We start from the raw sequence: 17,509 nt of genomic DNA on the forward strand, positions 1-17,509 counted from the left end.
GAAAATACCAACTCCGAGACACGGGATGACACATGCAGCCACGTAATGGAAGTGCATATGTGGCGGGTATCCCCAACTCGCGGCATGTGCCGCCGTGATGCAAGAGCGTGGAGGTGAGAATGCATTTCAGCATGCAGTGACAGACAACCCGTCTTAACGCCAAGACACGGCCCGAACCGGAAAACCGCGGTGTGGTTCCAACTAGGCCGGTCCGTCGAGTCTAGATGGATGCTCTGAGAGGGTCAGCGCGCTAAAGAAACGCCAAGTGCATTGAGATTACAGATGCGGTTGGGTCCTCCCTTCTCCAGCCGCCTGTCTCAGGCGAGATGCGGATGGACGGCCAATCGATTGGCACCGTGGGGAAAAGCCACGGCTTGATCTTCACTGCTGTGGACATGGAAAAAGAAACGAAATTACGGCCTTTGAATGGCTGGTCAATAACTACCCTGGATCTTACCCTATGCTCCCCTGGACAAACTCTTACGGCCAGTGAGACCTCTATTCGTGTCTCAGAACTGAGCAGATCCAACTTCCCCCCGAAGAGACGGCAACGATGCGCCCGCTGCTTGCGCGCCACGTTCCAAGGCCGAGCAGCTTCCCATTGGCAACATGATAGGTGCCCACAAGAGGATACCTGACCATGCCCACTGACGCCTTCAAGGCGAGATCATACAGACGCGGCCTGATGCGGCGCTGTACGACGCAGGTAATCCCTGGCACCACCTTCGGCGATACGAGGCCTTCCAAAGCGGCCACCCACTCCTCTGCGTCAACATCATCGCCGAATACGATGCCGTCGCCTTTCCCGCTGCGGATTGGCTTCAGGATGTAATCGTGCCGCAGCTGAGGTGAGGCCCTGGACAGCTCCAGTAGATCGTGCAGCCTTCGCGACCCCGGCAGGATCGTGTCCACAACCCCACTGGCCAGGGCGTCAGCCTGGGAGGGCGTAAGCACCATGCGGGCCACCAGATGTGGAATTTCGTCCTTGACAATGCCAAGCATCCGTTTGTCATGGACCAGCAGAACAGTCCGCATGTCATTGAAGCACCGCAGACTCAGTTGGCGCCACATCTCAGGCTCAAGGGCCACCAGCTCTCGCTGATGCAGCTCCAGACCGACCTGGTGGATCTCCTCCCAGACCTCGCCTCCGTTTGTCGTAAAGGTCCATGTATTGGTAGGCGAGCCGAAGTCGCCGCGGTTCTTAGCAATGCAACAAAGGCGGTAACCACTCTTGCTCCGGGGGTCAGGAAACAATCTGAGGTCGGCAGGGGTGATGAGCCGGGGCTTGATGCTGAAGCGACGCCAGACCGCATCGATGAACATATGAATATCAATTCCATGTTCAGCTCCTTTTAGGAGATGAAGTGGATATTGCGGTTGAAAGAGGCCAAAGAGGCCATCCAGGATCTAGAAACAGTTAGGGACTGCAGGGGTCGAGACAGGGAGCTTGTTCAACATTACCATGTCTGGATTTGTGGCGCCTATGAGCCCACCTGGGCCTTCTGGCAGGGATCTGTTCAGCGCTTCTTGACCGTAAGCCTCATGCAAGAACCCATTGAATGAGAAGCGAGCGTTGATCTCAGTGATCCTGTAGTTTTCTTCTCGCTGTTCATCCTCGTCCACTAGAAAGTCGGGTCTCCAGGATCCCAGACATTCCGAGAAAGGTGCAATGTTTCCGCACGAGACTTGACCATCCACCCACTGTTACACGGTTTTAGCAATGGGTATGGGAAGGGTAGATCTGAGTGCACTGCATGGATGCAAACTCACCCTCAAAATCTCTTCTTCCTCCTTTTCTAGAGGCATCCTCTCGGGGAATCTCGCATCACGGTCGGTCCACCAGCGTTGGACAATGTCGGTGATGGCGATGGTCAGGGCCTCGTGCAGGTCCTGCATCTGCTGCTGGTGATGCTTCCCAACGAGGATTGGCCGGGGACAGCCACTCGAGTAGGATCCATTGTGCCAGAGGTTTGCGGGACACAATTTCAGCAGAGTGTCTTGGAGCTTGGCCTCCTCCAGAGCATAGGCGCTGGTTTCGACCTTGTTTTGGGTTACAGGCTCATAATCCTGAGGTTTGGGCCCGAGATGGATTTGCGTGAGCTGTTGGGTATGCATTGTGAATAGTAGTCGTTTAACTCGAATGTTTAGGCAAGCAGATTGCTGGTTCGGAGCTACGAGTAACAGCGTGACTTTGAGTAGGTATTTATGTGGGCAAGGATGGCCTAGCTGATAGCGCCCACCCACCGTAGTTCCCGAGGCTCCGGTTCAGGGGGCCCCGTAGACGACCCATGCCATGATTCCCTCTCCAAGTGCCGCTGGGGGTGGTGGGGTCAGACGGAAGCAGGGTGACACAAGATGATGTCGGCTGGGCCGTCCTGGAGTCCGAAGGGAGCGGTGTCAGTGGCTGATGGAAGTGAAGCGGCTGGCCAATGTGGAACTGGAGGTCCTTTTGAGGGTATTGAACCAGACTCAAGATGCCACGGATCTTTGGCCATTCATAATAAGGACAAGATCCCGTGAGTGTGCTAGTCTGCTGTGTTTGTCTGTTTTGACCATCGCTTCCCCTGCAATCGCTTCTCTCACACTTTGTTCCATCCGATCATCCCCTATCGCTATCATGCATCCTCTTACACGCCGTGCCTGTCATCTCTATCGCACCAATGCTTGCATATCGAGGCGCAGTATCAGGCCCAACTCTCACGCGTCATCTGGGTTCATCACACAGGGTCTTCGCTGCCATGCCACCGTAGTATCTCATACCGTGCCATCGCTTACGTTGCCCTGCCTGGAAGCTCCTCATCTGAGCCACGCTGAGAACCTCGATCATGTTGGTCGTATTTCCGAACAACTGGAGCGAAGCGGCATGCTCAAAGTCAGTTTGGGGTTCCCAGATGAAGACAGCGACTATCTCAAACGGCTGCTAGTCAGTCTTCATCGCCACCGCGGCCATCAACTCCCCATCTCTCACAGCGCCACCCGTGGCTGGTTCTGGGACGTACGCCCTAGCGAGACCAACTTCCAAGCAAAGAATCACCAAGCAAGATCGGAAACCATGAACGAATTCCCCTGGCACACAGATTGCAGCTACGAGGACCCACCCCCAAGGTTCTTCGCGCTGCAGGTCCTTCAACACGATCGATATGGAGGGGGTACTCTTTCAGTCATGAACGTCGACAAACTGAGCGAGCTTCTCTCCCCGGAGGCTCGATCAGCCCTACTGGCTCAAGAGTACCGCATCACCATCCCACCCGAGTTCATCAAGGACCCTGAGCAGAAGGACATCATCGGCAGCGTGTTTGTCACAAGTCCGAACGACCAGTCAACAATGATTCGGTTCAGAGAGGATATCCTAACGCCCTTGACAGACCGGGCGTCTCGAGCACTGGTCGAGCTCAAAGAGGCTCTGCTGAAGGAGGAGGTCCAGGCACACTCGACAGTGCATCTCAAATCTTCAGATCTACCAAAAGGATCCATTATTCTGATGGATAATCGCCGCTGGCTGCACGCACGGAATGATATCAAGGATCCAGAACGCCACCTACGTCGGGTGCGGTGGGATGCTTGTCCCTTTGAGACTGTCTCAGTTTAACAAAAATGTCCCGCTGCATCGAGAAGTGCGTTAGCTAGATGGCGAACATGTATGATTAATTCCCTCATTCTTGCATCAAATCAAGTGTCTATTTCCTGCGACAATGTCTCGGCCCATGGCTCAAGCTCCGGCACTTCGTAGTTCTCTCCAAGTTCCTCGCTAAGTAGCCGACGTGACGTGTTGTGTTGTTGAGATTGGTCTCGGTTCCAACAATTCCAGTCCTACCCTGGTCCACTTGGATGCAGATCCTTCAGCTGCCAAGCTCTGATTGACACTGCTGTCAGCTAGCAGCTGGTGTCCCCGAGCTGAGACCCCTGTCCCTGAACCAAATGTCTTTCCCACTCGATGGCTGCACCCTTGCGATGCATCTCCGGACCCTGTTTTCTCACTCGTTCAGGTCTGTGGAAACTAGTTGATCCCGTCCTGCATACCAATTCGATAGATCATGCAGGCGAGATTCGGAGCTCCGTATTTGAGGCTGGCTGAATACACTCAGATTGTCCAATTGGTTGACAGGAAGCTGTGCCGAAAACCCGCTTCCCGCTCCAGGATGAATGGATTGGGAGTATCCGAGACATCTAGGCCATTGGTTCCTATTCGTCCCATCATTTCTTAGCACCCTAGCTGCTTATTTGGCCCTACCTTTGTGTTACGTCCCTATTCGCATGGGGTAACACAGGACCCAGTCTGTTGCGCCCAAACTAGGCCAGATCGTCATTGCGAACTTGACAAGACAGACCTGAGAGCAAGGGTCTCTGGTGACACATTTCCCAAACCTTCATTATAAGGGGTTAATTTTACTAACAATTGCTGTCATCTTTATCCTCTCGCTGCAGACGAACAAGGCCCGCACACTTCATTGTACCTCAACTTTTTCTTCTCATCGTCGAATCATCCACCATGGCTCCTAGTTTGAGGTATTCTGTGGCCGATGTGCTGGCAGTTGCCAAGATTCATCCCTTCTATTCCGACGCTCAGTACCCCCCTGACGATGACACCATTCAGAAAGCAAGGGAGCAAGCTGCATTGACGTTCAGAGAAGGCGACTTGCAGGCGCAGCCTTTGCTTCGGAAGAAGGACTTGTAAGTGTATCAATGCTCCCAGAAAGCTCCAGGCGTGTATTGACACCCACCCAGGTACACTGCAATTGAAAGACTTGTCGGGGATACCAGCCCTCAGAACACGTATCGCCACAATGTTTACACCAGTACTACTGGCGGTGGAGGTGGTAGCAACTCATTGTTCTTTGCTACGGACGCCATGGAGAATCGCCGGCACCGAGCCAACTTTGGCGAGTTTCTTCGGAATACCGGTGTGATCCAACGTGGTGACTGGGTCTTGACGACTCACAATGCGGGTGATTTGTACAGGTAGAGTAACCAAGTAATATAAGACGGTTTGAACTGCACTAACAAAGCACAATAGATCCCTAGATCTCACCTTGGAGATCTTGGAGAATGCCGGAGCCACCCTCTTGGCTGCTGGTAATCGCATGCCGAGTTCCAAGGTTGTTGAGCTACTGCAAACTTACCACGCCAATGCCTTGGCCGGTGATGGAAGCCAGATTGTTCAGGTCGTTCAGTACATTTCAACCATGACCACAGGTAGAGACAAGATCAAGCTGGACAAGATCATCTACACGTCAGAGGCACTCAACTCGGTGCAGAAGGCGCACATCTATGCTGTCCTAGGACCGATAAAGATCTTCTCCTTAATCGGCAGCGCCGAGGCTGGCCCTTATGGGGCAAGCAATCCTGACTTAACGCCAACCGACCCCAGCGCAAGTTATACGGACTTCGTCATCGACACTCGGACGAACCTGTTCGAGATCCTTCCGCTCTCTCTGGATGAGAATGACCGTTTCGCTTCCCCTTTGCCCGAGGGCGAAACTGGCATCATCGCACAGACTTCTCTTGTTCGCCTCCGAAATCCCCTTGTCCGCTATGTCACCACCGATATTGGTTCACTACATCGCCTCCCAGATCAAGCGCAGGATCAAATCCCTGGGAAAGATTGGCCGTTTATGCGGATCCTTCGACTCCAAGGCCGTGACAGCCGGTTCAGCTTCACATGGGACGGCGAGTACATTGAGTTTGACAAGTTGAAGACGCTCATGTCCGGCGCTAGCTTTGGTGTCCTGCAATGGCAGGTCATCTTGGACAAGATGGAGCCCTCCAAGGAGGCATCGCTCGAGATTCGTATGCTTTGTGCTGAACGAAACGAGACACTTCTCTCTCGGCAGGAGATCATCGATCGCCTCCACGCCTTTCTTTACATTTACTCGTCAAACCAGCATCGCTTCCGAGCCACGTTTGTTGACGACCTCGATGGGTTTGAACGAAGTGAGACTGGGCGGAAAGTAATCAAATTTATTGATCGATTCACTACCTGAGTGACGTTCAAGGAAGTAAGAACTACTTGAGGCGTTGAGGTTGGTCCAGATAACCATCTGAGAGCGCTGCCTTGGTGTTTGCGAGTAAGGACCAGTGGGAGAAGCTGAGCCAGGAGAAGTCCCAATTGTAGTAATATACTTCGCACTTTACACCAGGGAGTCACACAAATGCAACGTAACAATTATGAAACTTGTGAATGTGCCTCTTTTCAAAGTCAAGAAGCCGCTAATAGCATCTCAGAAACAATTAAAGGCACTAGCTCCTCCTCTTGCCTTTAAGCCCTAATAAGGCTTTTATTATAACCCAGATCATAATAGACTACTAGTGCTAAGTAATGTATTAAATCTTATTTTTAATGCGGCGCCACTCTTAGCATCTTTACGCCAGGTGAAACTAAGTGTCTTATGCCTAGTATGAGCGGGGAGCCCCGGAACCGCCTTAGGATACGAGACCTATTCCTCTTAGCGGATGGTTGGTCACCTTCCATCGGGGCGATCAGTTCATCCGAGCCCTTTGATATTCTAACAGCTCGTCGGACTAACTACAAGCCGATATCAATTCGTCGAGTGGTGACACAGTATCACTATGCTACCATCTAGATTAGACCGGACTGATTGAGTAGAGCTAATCCAGTTCCAGGAAGGGGTAGATTGATACCCCCTGTACGTGTAGAGGGTCGCACAGGGCCAGACATGTGGGTCACTTTGAAGCGTGGGACTTTGGGACATGGTCGAGTGTGAAAGTAAGGCAGGAGAAAGCAACTATCTGTATGTGGGACGGTTCAAGTTCTCTTCTTTTGCTAAGCATCGTTATGGCCTTACAAAACGTCATAGTTGACCTTCGGATGTCTAATGAAAGGAGTTGAGTCCATCCATGTCTCGGCACATGTAACCTAATCTCCATTTGTAGCAGATATCAACGAGTACACGGGGTGCTCCACATGTTTTCGAGCCTCCCACGGCCATATATTCGACAGTTGGTCTTGCGATTTCAGTTCGAGACTGAAGCATTGCCAAACTCCTGGCCCCGAGTGAGCTGTCACCTCTGCATAAGGCCCAAATAACCCAGAAGTAATTCTGTACATTATACTATGTCTCTCCCCAGGCAGGATCATTAAGCTGAAGCAGAATGGCCTAACCCCCGGTATTGCCCTTGGCAACTGTGCTTGTTGTATGATCTTTCTGGCCCACTTGAACTATATCAAAGTTTCCCTCGAGATGTGCTAGGTGCTGCTGGGTATAGCGTCCCACATGAACCCACATACATTGCCAGTACTTCAAGTTACTTTAAGTATGTAATACTTCACAGTGAGAAGTAAGTTAGGGGGAGGTCTCTGTACGTAGCTTCTTAGTTTCCTTCGGAGGTACTATCTATCAGCGTACATTTGTGATGAGATGCCCAAAATCTCTCATTTCGCATCTTTACATTTGCCACAACCCCCTGTAGTGGCCCCAGCCGGACCCATACATAATTCACACGGGAAAATGCTGTTTTTGTGGATGTCTTTAGGCATCGAGGTACTGAATAACCTACTATGGGACACCACATCATTCTAGATGCAATTCAAGACCTATGGGTACTCCCAAAAGAACCATCTTGTGCCATGCAGAGGATATCGAAGCATCTTCTTTCATTTATTGTCCTAGGAGACTCTAAACGTAAAGAAAATCCACGGAATTTGCTAGGTCGTGCGTAACCCAACTGAGGCAGGTGACTTGAGTATCATGTAGCAGCCTTGCGAGGCGGATTCCCCGGTACTGCTTTCGGAGCGCGTACTGATGAAGACAGGCGGGCTGCAGCTATCTTACCAAGCAGACGGGTCACTTTTTAAGCTTTCGGATTAAATCCTGGAAAGGGGGCAGCGTTGCTGCGCCTGCACATGTCAACGTCATGGGCTAAGCCACCTCAGCTACAAGGAAGAGGACTTGTTTAGTCTCGCCCCTCTTACAGTTTGGTCTATCCTTGCCAAAGCAATGAACCAGACGTAGCGATGCTTCAACGACTCCAGTGATGGAAAGATAGACGGGCCGACGGTATGACGGAACTCGGGAGGGACTAGGGAGTCTCTCCTTAGCGCCGGCATTAGGGTTACAGGAGCAAGTGTACCGGGCAGAAAGGAGGTAGCGACCTGGGAGAAGATGGAAATATATATAGCCCAGACTCGCCTCGAGCGGATGGAAAGAGCTTCTTGTGGTTACAGTTCATCTTCATCTTGACCAAGCTATCTACGTATCCGGCTGCAGTACTCTTCCAAGCATGTGGCTCCTCAATATTGCTCTTTTGGTGGTGGCCGGACAAGTCCATGCTATGCCCAGAGATCAAGATGGTTATGCTAAGCATGGGCCTTCAGACTGGGATGGTATCAAAGTCAAGAACGTCACTGTTTCTGAATACGACTACATCATTGTTGGTGGAGGGGTAGCTGGAATGACTCTTGCGAACCGTTTGACTGAGACTGGGGGTAAGTCCGCCTCTCACCAGGATGCCTTTTTGACAACATCTTTGTGCCTTGTTATTAATCTGTCTTTGGGCACACAGAATACCAAGTCCTCGTTCTTGAAGCTGGAACATTGTGAGTTACAGAAAGGAATGGCTCTGAATAGTTTGGACTAACGGTGTACTCAGGGATCAGGGTGAAGCCTTCATCACGACTCCGGGCATGGCCGGTACTGGCGCAGGGACCAAGTACGATTGGAACCTGACTAGCACTCCCTCGCCCTTAACGAACGATCGAGAGATCCCTCTCCCTATCGGAAAAGGTGTCGGCGGAGGAAGTCTGATCAACCAAATGGTCTTCACAAGAGGAACAAAGGGGGACTTTGATCGCTGGGAAGAGCTAGGCAACGAGGGCGTGAATTGGGACGACATGTTCGAATACTTCAAGAGGGTGAGATCTCCTGCATCGTGACCGATATACTTTAAGGGATGACTCTGACTTCAGCAGAGTGAGACCTTCACGCCTCCAGAACTAGATCTCATTGAACATTTCAACGCTACCTGGGACTTGGATTTCCATGGTTTCGAGGGCCCTGTCCATTCTAGCTTCTCACCATTCTTCTGGCCCTCAGTCCGTGAGTTAACTTTCCAGGAGCAACCTGGGCTGTGTATATGGATTAGAAAAGGTTCTCTGACCCTTACAATCAGATAATATGGTTGAAGCCACCCGAGAACTGGGAATTCGTGTTCTCTCTGATGGCCAGGGCGGCGATGCAGCTGGCGGCTTCTTCTGTCCACACACCCAAAAGCCTGTTGACAACACCAGAAGCTCTGCTAGAGCAGCCCAGTACGATCGGGCTGTCATCAGGAATAACATGAACCTGATTCAGGGTGCCCATGCAACGAAGGTTGTCTTTGAAGGAAACAAAGCTGTGGGGGTTGAGGTAAGCTACACTCCCATGAAACGGGAACTCTTGGTTATCCACCGTCATGCTTAGGGGTTCCCAGTTTGCTACATCCGCAGATTCTCAGGCAACGTTGGTCAAGGCCCGCCAGGAAATAATCCTCTCTGCGGGAGCTTTGCACACACCGCAGATACTACAGCTTTCTGGTATTGGAGATGCCGCCACACTCTCGTCCCTCAACATTGAGACTGTTGTTGACCTTCCTGCCGTCGGTCAAAACCTCCAAGACCATCCTCTTCTTGTCACTGTTTTTGGATGTGAGGACAATATTATCTCTGTAATTTTGCAGTGCTAACCGAGTCTTCCAACCAGTGAACCTGCCCTTATCTTCCGCGAATCTCACTTCGAACGAGACATACGCCAGCGAAATGGCCGAGCTCTATAAGGCGCGACGTACCGGTCCCTTGGCCAACCCAGGCGGCGAGTTCCTTCTGTTTTTGCCAATTTTGAACTTTACAGACTTGGGGCCTCAGCTGTTGAGCCATGCTCAGGCACAGAACGTCGCCGAGCTTCTGCCTGGTGCACCTGCGGAAGTCCAAGCCGGCTACGCTAAGCAGCACAAGCTCCTTACTCAAGGTCTCGCCTCAGAAACCATGACGCCGCTCGAGGTGTTTTGGAACGATGGTGCTCTGGTACTCGGCTTGGAACATCCCTTCTCCCGTGGCTCAGTTAGCATTGTCTCCAACGATCCATTTACTCCGCCCACAATCGACGCCGCCTATCTCACTAACCCACTGGATATGGCCATTCTTGTTGAGGCTGTTAAGTTTGCCAGGATCATCATGGACACTCGAGCAATGGCCTCAGCAGGCGCTTTCGAGGTTCTCCCTGGTGCCAACATCACTTCTAACGCAGATGTTGAGTCTTTCATCAAAGAAAACCTAGCAAGCTTCGCCCACTACGGCGGAACTGCTGCTATGGCTCTCCGGGAAGTGGGAGGCGTTGTCGACTCTTCATTCCGCGTCTACGGCGTTGAGAACCTCAGGGTGATTGATGCGAGTGTCATTCCTCTCCTGCCGGCTGCCCACACCTCTAGCACAGTATATGCCTTGGCGGAAAAGGTACGTTCTCCCGAGTTTCATGCTGTGAACTTTCAATAACAGAGAATTTACAGGCTGCAGCTCTTATCTTGGGTGGTCCAAGATAACGGGTTGTTTTACTCTTCTCGCATTAGGAGAACTCGTACTTCTGTCACAAACTCAAGAATTCTGACAAGTCAAAGTCCAGGTCAGCGAGGAAAAGTCAGTAACAACTTATAACTGATAACGTATATGCATAGCAAGTGTCTCAGTCAAGCAAGTGTCTCAAAAATCTTAACCTTTTTTATAAAAATCGCAATAAAAACATAATAAACCATTTAATCAATTAAAATTACTCGCTATACTCTTCCCCAGATATCTTAATCACTACCTGACAGGTCCTTGCATTATGGCCGGGCTTACCGCAGACACCACAACGCCGAATACCCGGTCGCGCCGACCTCCCTTGACCACCACTCCGCGACGATTCGGCCACTACCTACGCATCAGCATCCATTTGATCAATTGCCTGCCTTCCTTCCTCTACTATCATAACCCCTCTCTTCTGCAGCCGTGTTCTTTTTGCCCTCCGGCGCCGACTAAGTATCTCATTTGCCTCCCGAAGGTCTTTGTTCTCAGTAGCTAGTAAGGCAACCCGATGCATAACTGCCTTTGTCCCCTTCTTAAGAGACCTCAGGGCTTCAAGGATTAACTCTAGGGAGCTACTTTGATGCCTCCTAATTCGTCTTTCTAGGTATTTAGACTGAGATTGGGCCTTAAGCATAGTCTTTGGGGTCCTTGACGCCCAAGAGGTCAATTAATTAGATGCCTCCTTAACCGGCGTTGGCGTCCGTAGCTGCATATCAAGCTTCGAGACTATACTTTCTGGGTCAAGGGGAATAAGGCCAGCTCCTTTGAAAGCCCCCCTAATATTTTTTTCCGTCATAGTAGCCTCGTGTGCTGCGTGGAAGGCCGGAAAGAACTTGGTCTTTGAAACGTGGGTAATAGAGCATCTGATCAAATGCTCTATTTCTCGACCATAAGCCTTCTTTAGCACGCTAAAGCACCCAACATCAAGGGGCTGGAGTAGATAAGACGAATGAGGTGGCATATAAAGCCAGATGATCTTCTTTTCCTCATAATATCTCTTAAAGTCAATAGACTGGTGACTTTCGTGGCCATCGAGGATTAAGAGACGATAGGAACTAATTAATCGATTGGTTGTGCACCGGTCAAAGTGCTTAAGCCACTCGAGACCGGTCTTATTATCGGTCTAGCCATTTTGAGTCGTTGTAATCGCCTAATCGCCCGGGAGGTTACTATCTTAGTACCAATTGGCGAGGTGATATTGGCCCGCACCGATGATAAATGGCTGGATCGCCTAGCCTTCCGCATTGATCGCTTGAATGACCGTAATCCATTCCTGGTTTCTAGGCTGCACTAATTTTGGCTTTGAATGCCTTTCTGAGCCCGTGACGACTATTCCGCTTGCAATCATGCCCATAAGGAAGCTAGTCTCGTCAAAGTTATAGATATCATCTGATCGGATACCGTACTTCGCGATTGTGTTCGCCACAAGCCGAAACCAATCGCGGATAATAGTTGGATCTTCGCACTTAGCTCTCTGATAGTCGTATTTCCGAAAAAAACGCGTCTTAAGCTCTAGGTATCGCCTAACGAAGTTATGAGCCCAATGCGTGCCAATTGGTGATGCGTCGCGGTCGGCAAGCAATTGATCAGCTATTTCTTTGACACCACGAAGCCGGGGGGGAAATCCTCGCGAATCTAGGTCGAGAATAAAGTGAATAAGGATCTGTTCCTCTAGATTAGATAGCCGACGTGATTTCTGGATCGTATCGCGTCGAGATTGGATGCCCTTCTGCCGGCGGCCAAGGGTCTTCCAAGAGACTGTATAGATACTAGCGGCGCGTCGAAGACTTAATCTAGGGTTATTTTGAAGGGCCTGAAGCGCAAGAAGCATTCTAGCCTCGTAATTAGTTTGTGACATGCTGGGCAGTGAGGAATCAATTGATCAAATGAAGATAATGTAGGTTGAGGGATTTTTGAGACACTTGCTTGACTAAGACACTTGCTATGCATATACGTTATACTTTTGATGAATAAAATACAGTTTCTTTTGCGAGAGGACTTATTGCTGCAAACGACGTGAGCATCGCTCGAGCCTCGAGGTTAAGGGTTAGGTCTTGGATTTAGCGATAAGACGAGGAAGTTACCCAGTACTGGGACAGGAATTTGCCAATGCGACCTCTCAATGAGTTCACTATTTCATGATTGGAGTATTTCCGTACAACGCCCAAGCGAGATCTCACGTCAGACCGTCAATCTGAGGTGCAGCTACTACCCCTGTCGATGACGCTATTGTTGACTGGTTTTCTCACACCCCTGTTCCAGAATGAAAGGATTGAGGGTAAGAAACAAAAACCGTGGCTCTTCCACTCTCGTTCATGCCTCCACTCTGTTTGTACTCGTCTTGTCATGTCCCAAAACCATCCCAACTACCAACCATGGCAACTGTTCGAGATCGCCACCCGGAACTCTTCGAGCCTATCAACTATGAGTCACCTCGGGGAAAGGTGCGAAGTGTGCCGATGCAGGTTCTTTGTCTGGGGTTCAATCGGACAGGCACCGCCAGTTAGTACAGGGTAATTCCGCTTCCTTGATCGTGTCTCTCGCTAATCTCCCTGGAAGCCATGTCGTCGGCTCTAGAGACTTTGGGGATCCCCTGTTGGCACTCGTTCCACCTACTTACCACTCACTTCGGCGACAACGAGATGTGGCAGGATGCAATCGATCGCAAATTCTTTGGCAAGGGTAAGCCTTTTGGCCGCGAGCAGTTCGACCAGTTGCTCCACTCGTTTGGGGCTGTGAGCTCAGACACACCCGCCATCGCCTTTGCCGACGATCTGATTGCTGCGTATCCCGAGGCCAAGGTTGTCCTCGTGGAGAGAGATATTGACAAGTGGTACGAAAGCTATATGCATGCCATCATTGGGAACATGTTTCATCCCTTTTCAACGCTTGTGTACCATTTAGATCGGGCTTACATCCACCCCATCGGAAAGGTTCAAAAAAGCGTGGTGGCAGGATGGGCTGGGATAAGATCTAGGCGAGATGCTGAGCTCAAGGCTCGGGACAAGTATCGTCAGCACTACGCGATGGTAAGGGAACTGACACCCCCTGAGAGACTACTTGAGTTCAACCTCGAAGACGGTTGGGATCCGTTGTGCAAGTTTTTGGGCAAGGAGGCCCCAAAAAGCAAGTTCCCCAGGCTCAATGAAAAGGGTTGGTTTGATGAAAAGTCCAGTCTGTTGTTAAGAGAAGGGCTCAGAAAGGGTTTAGTGAAGGTAGTTCCGTGGGCTATTGCAATGGCTGGTATAGTTTTAGCCTGGTTCAAATACTTTAGATAGCTAAGAGCCCTGATGGGACATTCTTCTCCCCTACTACCCTTTACATTCGGCATGTGCTGTTAAGGACGTGTTCTTGCATATGACTTTCAAGTCTAAGCATGCCGAATAAGGTAAGAAGGCAATCACAGGATTCATAATATTGATAATATAGAAGGCGAAGGGCTATATACACGATTCCAACTCCTCTTTGACAGTAAAGGCAGACATGACACCACACATTTCTAAAAGGGTGTCCCAAAAAATAGTCCCAGTGTCTCAAAATATTTCAATCCCAAATCCATGGAGTAGACTGGAGCTTGATCTAGTCATCGGTGGGTGCACTGAGCTGGATGGCGATGTTGCCGTTGCCGAATGAGTAGTCCGCACCGTTGACTGTTTGGTCAGCCCTGGTGCACTTGTCCATAATCTTGCCCGCAGCCCGTGCCATGTTCTGGCTAAACACGGTGTCAGTGAAATTCTGAGTGATCTGTCATGGTGTTACTTACCAAGTGTCCGAGGTAGGGTAGCGTCCACCTGGAACGACAGCGGTGATCTGAGCACCCCCAATTTTGCACATGATGGTGACGGCGCTGTTGGCCTTACAGGCCTTGTCGCCATAGCTAGCAAGCTGGTTGATACAAGCAACAGCATCAGGAACCTTGGTGTGTTAGGAAGCCCACTAGGCAATAGGTCTATCGAAACGTACATATGCAGATTTCTCGGCCACGTCATCACCGCGGCAGGAAGCATCACGAATGTCAAGAGATCTCTTAGATTCAGCGGCCTTGGATGCCTTGACAGCATCCTCAGGAGAGAGGTGATCGCCGTTGGGGTCGGCAATGATGCCCTCTACCCAGTTCTCCCAGGAAAAGGCTTGGGCTCCATTGTCGTTGCTGGCGGGGGCGGGCATTGCCATGACCACAGAGGAAGAGGCCAGGACGGCGACGGTGGAAAGAGACAGGCGAACCATTTTGATGATGTGCAAGCGAGTTTAGAAGGTAGTTGGGCTTGTGTTGGTGATGAGTGGTGTTCAAGTGCTGAGGAAATGGATGTTGTGATGATGTGGAATAGGAAGTACATGACGAGCAGTCGGCCTCTTGTTTAAATATCTGAAGACCAAAACATTAATTTGTGAAACTCCGTGATCTCTCTGTTGGCTTGTAGCCTCAAAATAGATGGTAGCCCCAGTCGATCCACGCTGTAGGCTGTTTTGCAGGGCCTTTGATCCTAACTGAAGGGCAAGCACCGCCCGGGGTCACAGGCACTGCCTTCAATCACGGCTAAACGGCCTAGAACTATCGCAGAGATGTCCCCAAAAGGGCTAAGTCGATTGAGGCTCTGTCATAGTTGCTGCTATTTCATGGGAGTGGGTTGAGAAGAGTGAATGAATCACCGTGAATGAAATATGGGGTCTCGGTATGTGGGATGAATGAAGGATTGTCCAAGAGCTATACCCATGTTTGAATGCATACACGTGTTGCTGCTCATATGAAACAAATCCTTCGGGACATCGGCTCCAGCTTCACCGCGCAGTGGTAGTCGAATAAATCCGCCCGACCTCACGGCGTCGCGATATGCTTCTTCTCAATCGGTATACATGTTAACACAAGTTTCCACAGTTCTACTTACAACCTCTATCCTTCAATTCCTTTCCTTTATCGATTTCGAAATGCCAAGTCAACTTAGACAGCAAAAACAGAAATTGAAGGCCAAAACCATGCAATAGATTCTGGGTGCAGAGCACAGCCATGAACCAACGTCATGAGCCCTGGAACTCTCGGGCTGCTTGCCTGTTTCGTAAAGTCGGCTCACTATGGACCAACACAGCATGGCAAGTTCCGACACATCCACCCCTGCGGCCTGTTACCCAGTGTTAAGCTCGCGAGTGGAGTCTATTCGGGCACAATACAACAGGCACAGAACAAAGGGCCAATCAATTATTCTTGAGGCACCATCGTCTGGCCTACAGCCACGTCTTAACACCGACCCAGGGCTGCGTCAGCCGTTGGCAGGTTGATGCCGAACCGTGGACAAACACAGCCCTCGATTAAATGGGGCTACGAAGGATTCCAAACGGAAGTATAATGTTTTCACGAGAGTTGATATACCTATTTATAGGCCCTTGTATAAAAGCGAACTGCATCCTTGTCAACACCAATAGTCCGATACATCCGGAACAGCCGGTCCCGACTGTCGGCTCAACTCTGATGCAAACTCCGGCGTGTCCCCTAGCCTGCTTGCCCCAGCACGTTACTAAGATCCAGCAATTTCTCCATCCGACAGCCATGCCTGCTTTGCTCCAGGCCGAACAAAGGCTATCGATTAATATCCCGGACTAGATGGCTGAAAGGTTTCAAAGTGACAGATACCGGACATGTCATCCATTCAAAACGCTACAGCCACTGTACAATAAATCAAGTGGGAATGGCATATAGAGTGAATTAATTCAATACCTCCCCTTTCGACTTCGCGACCTGTTCATCGAAATCTAAGCCATGTTAGCCAGGGGCCATGAACGTATGGAGATCATCACTCACAAGGTTGAAACGCGAGCCAACCCTTCTCGGGACCACCCACCTGACTGACGGTGTAGTCGGCCTCATCTTCATCAATAAACACTTTCTTATACCCCGCAGCAGACGCAGCGTCTGCCAAAAGCTGGGCTTGGCATGTCTTGTCGAGACTGATGAACCAGAATGCGGCTTCATCAACTGTCTGGCCGACAGTCAAGAGGCCGTGGTTCATGAGAATTGCCGCCTTGGCTTGTCCAAGGGCCTGTGCAATACGCTTGCCCTCTTCATCGTCGTCGACGACGCCCTTGAACTGGGTGTAGACAACGTGGCTCTTGTGGAAGCGTAGAGCGTCTTGAGTAATCATGTCCAATTCACGCCCAAAGGCCGCAAATGCTTTGCCAGCTACGCTGTGGGCATGGCAAGCCGCATTGACCTCTGGTCTCGCCTTGTGAATGGCGGAGTGAATGGTGAAAGCTGCGAGGTTGACAGGCTCATCTCCTTCGACAATGTTGCCGTCTTCATCGACCAGGATGAGATCCGAGGCCTTCATGAGAGAGAAATGTCTGACAAGGGGGTTGAGCCCTTTTGCATGATCCATTAGTCCATTGCCTTGTTTCGCAGGGGGGCACACTTACAGAAGTGGTCTGTCAAGATAGGGTCTCGAACAGAGATATGACCTGCAACGCCTTCATCAAATCCCCGGTCTGCGAAAGCGCGGCACGCAGCAGCAAGATGCTGCTTGCGGTACAGTCTCTCATCCTCCAGCTTGTCAAATTTAGGCGGAGTCCTCATCTTCAACTTTCTGCCATCTTTGGTCTTGCCTTGGACTTGAAGTTGTGGTGGGTTCACCTTCTTTTCCACGCCATTAACAAGGACTTTGGTCGTCTGGGCAGCACCAGCTGTAGACAAGACGGCTTCTGGCTGTGCAGCAATTGTCTCAGTCGCGGAAGGGGCCATGGTTCAAAAATGAAGTAATGATGGGTATTCTGTAGTTGATGTTCAGTTGTGTCCAGATCTAGCTTGGTAATTCCAGTTGGTCTGGGTCTAGTTGATTCAATGACACCGTCGAGCTCATATACTTTTCAATCATGGTCCAAAGCCGCGAGAGCTCCGTAAATCCGTTACTGAACCCGATATAGACTGGTCACACTCAGATCAATTGCTCCAAAGACGTCAGAATGAGGGGA

General features: G+C 50.5%; 6 protein-coding genes and 1 pseudogene across 7 annotated transcripts, besides 1 other annotated feature; 4 read left to right on the plus strand and 3 right to left on the minus strand.

The window, feature by feature from the left end:
* Positions 1–498: 498 nt before the first annotated feature.
* On the minus strand, positions 499–2,121 carry NCS57_01195800 (uncharacterized protein; the record flags this gene model as incomplete). Its single annotated transcript, XM_053061650.1, has 3 exons — positions 1,771–2,121; positions 1,462–1,701; positions 499–1,407 (listed from the first exon to the last, which is right to left on the minus strand). The coding sequence occupies exons 1-3, from the start codon at positions 2,113–2,115 to the stop codon at positions 499–501; spliced, it is 1,494 nt and encodes a 497-aa protein (XP_052908178.1). The 5' UTR covers positions 2,116–2,121.
* A 496-nt stretch (positions 2,122–2,617) lies between these two features.
* NCS57_01195900 (TauD domain-containing protein) lies at positions 2,618–3,589 on the plus strand (the record flags this gene model as incomplete). Its single annotated transcript, XM_053061651.1, has 1 exon — positions 2,618–3,589. The coding sequence occupies one exon, from the start codon at positions 2,618–2,620 to the stop codon at positions 3,587–3,589; it is 972 nt and encodes a 323-aa protein (XP_052908179.1).
* A 900-nt stretch (positions 3,590–4,489) lies between these two features.
* Positions 4,490–5,981, plus strand: NCS57_01196000 (uncharacterized protein; the record flags this gene model as incomplete). The annotated part of the gene is made up of 3 exons (XM_053061652.1): positions 4,490–4,671; positions 4,726–4,959; positions 5,015–5,981. The coding sequence occupies 3 exons, from the start codon at positions 4,490–4,492 to the stop codon at positions 5,979–5,981; spliced, it is 1,383 nt and encodes a 460-aa protein (XP_052908180.1).
* Positions 5,982–8,334: 2,353 nt separating this feature from the next.
* NCS57_01196100 lies at positions 8,335–10,483 on the plus strand (annotated as a pseudogene). The gene is made up of 6 exons: positions 8,335–8,443; positions 8,586–8,869; positions 8,927–9,053; positions 9,127–9,395; positions 9,451–9,640; positions 9,696–10,483.
* Positions 8,335–10,483: a sequence feature.
* A 2,444-nt stretch (positions 10,484–12,927) lies between these two features.
* On the plus strand, positions 12,928–13,830 carry NCS57_01196200 (uncharacterized protein; the record flags this gene model as incomplete). The annotated part of the gene is made up of 2 exons (XM_053061653.1): positions 12,928–13,054; positions 13,112–13,830. 2 exons carry the CDS (start codon positions 12,928–12,930, stop codon positions 13,828–13,830), a joined length of 846 nt encoding a protein of 281 aa, XP_052908181.1.
* Positions 13,831–14,131: 301 nt separating this feature from the next.
* On the minus strand, positions 14,132–14,779 carry NCS57_01196300 (uncharacterized protein; the record flags this gene model as incomplete). Its single annotated transcript, XM_053061654.1, has 3 exons — positions 14,132–14,264; positions 14,316–14,467; positions 14,516–14,779. 3 exons carry the CDS (start codon positions 14,777–14,779, stop codon positions 14,132–14,134), a joined length of 549 nt encoding a protein of 182 aa, XP_052908182.1.
* A 1,471-nt stretch (positions 14,780–16,250) lies between these two features.
* Positions 16,251–17,279, minus strand: NCS57_01196400 (uncharacterized protein; the record flags this gene model as incomplete). Its single annotated transcript, XM_053061655.1, has 3 exons — positions 16,251–16,297; positions 16,347–16,904; positions 16,958–17,279. 3 exons carry the CDS (start codon positions 17,277–17,279, stop codon positions 16,251–16,253), a joined length of 927 nt encoding a protein of 308 aa, XP_052908183.1.
* Positions 17,280–17,509: the final 230 nt, after the last annotated feature.

Source organism: Fusarium keratoplasticum, chromosome 10 (assembly GCF_025433545.1).
Source record: "Fusarium keratoplasticum isolate Fu6.1 chromosome 10, whole genome shotgun sequence".
Lineage (NCBI taxonomy): Eukaryota > Fungi > Ascomycota > Sordariomycetes > Hypocreales > Nectriaceae > Fusarium > Fusarium keratoplasticum.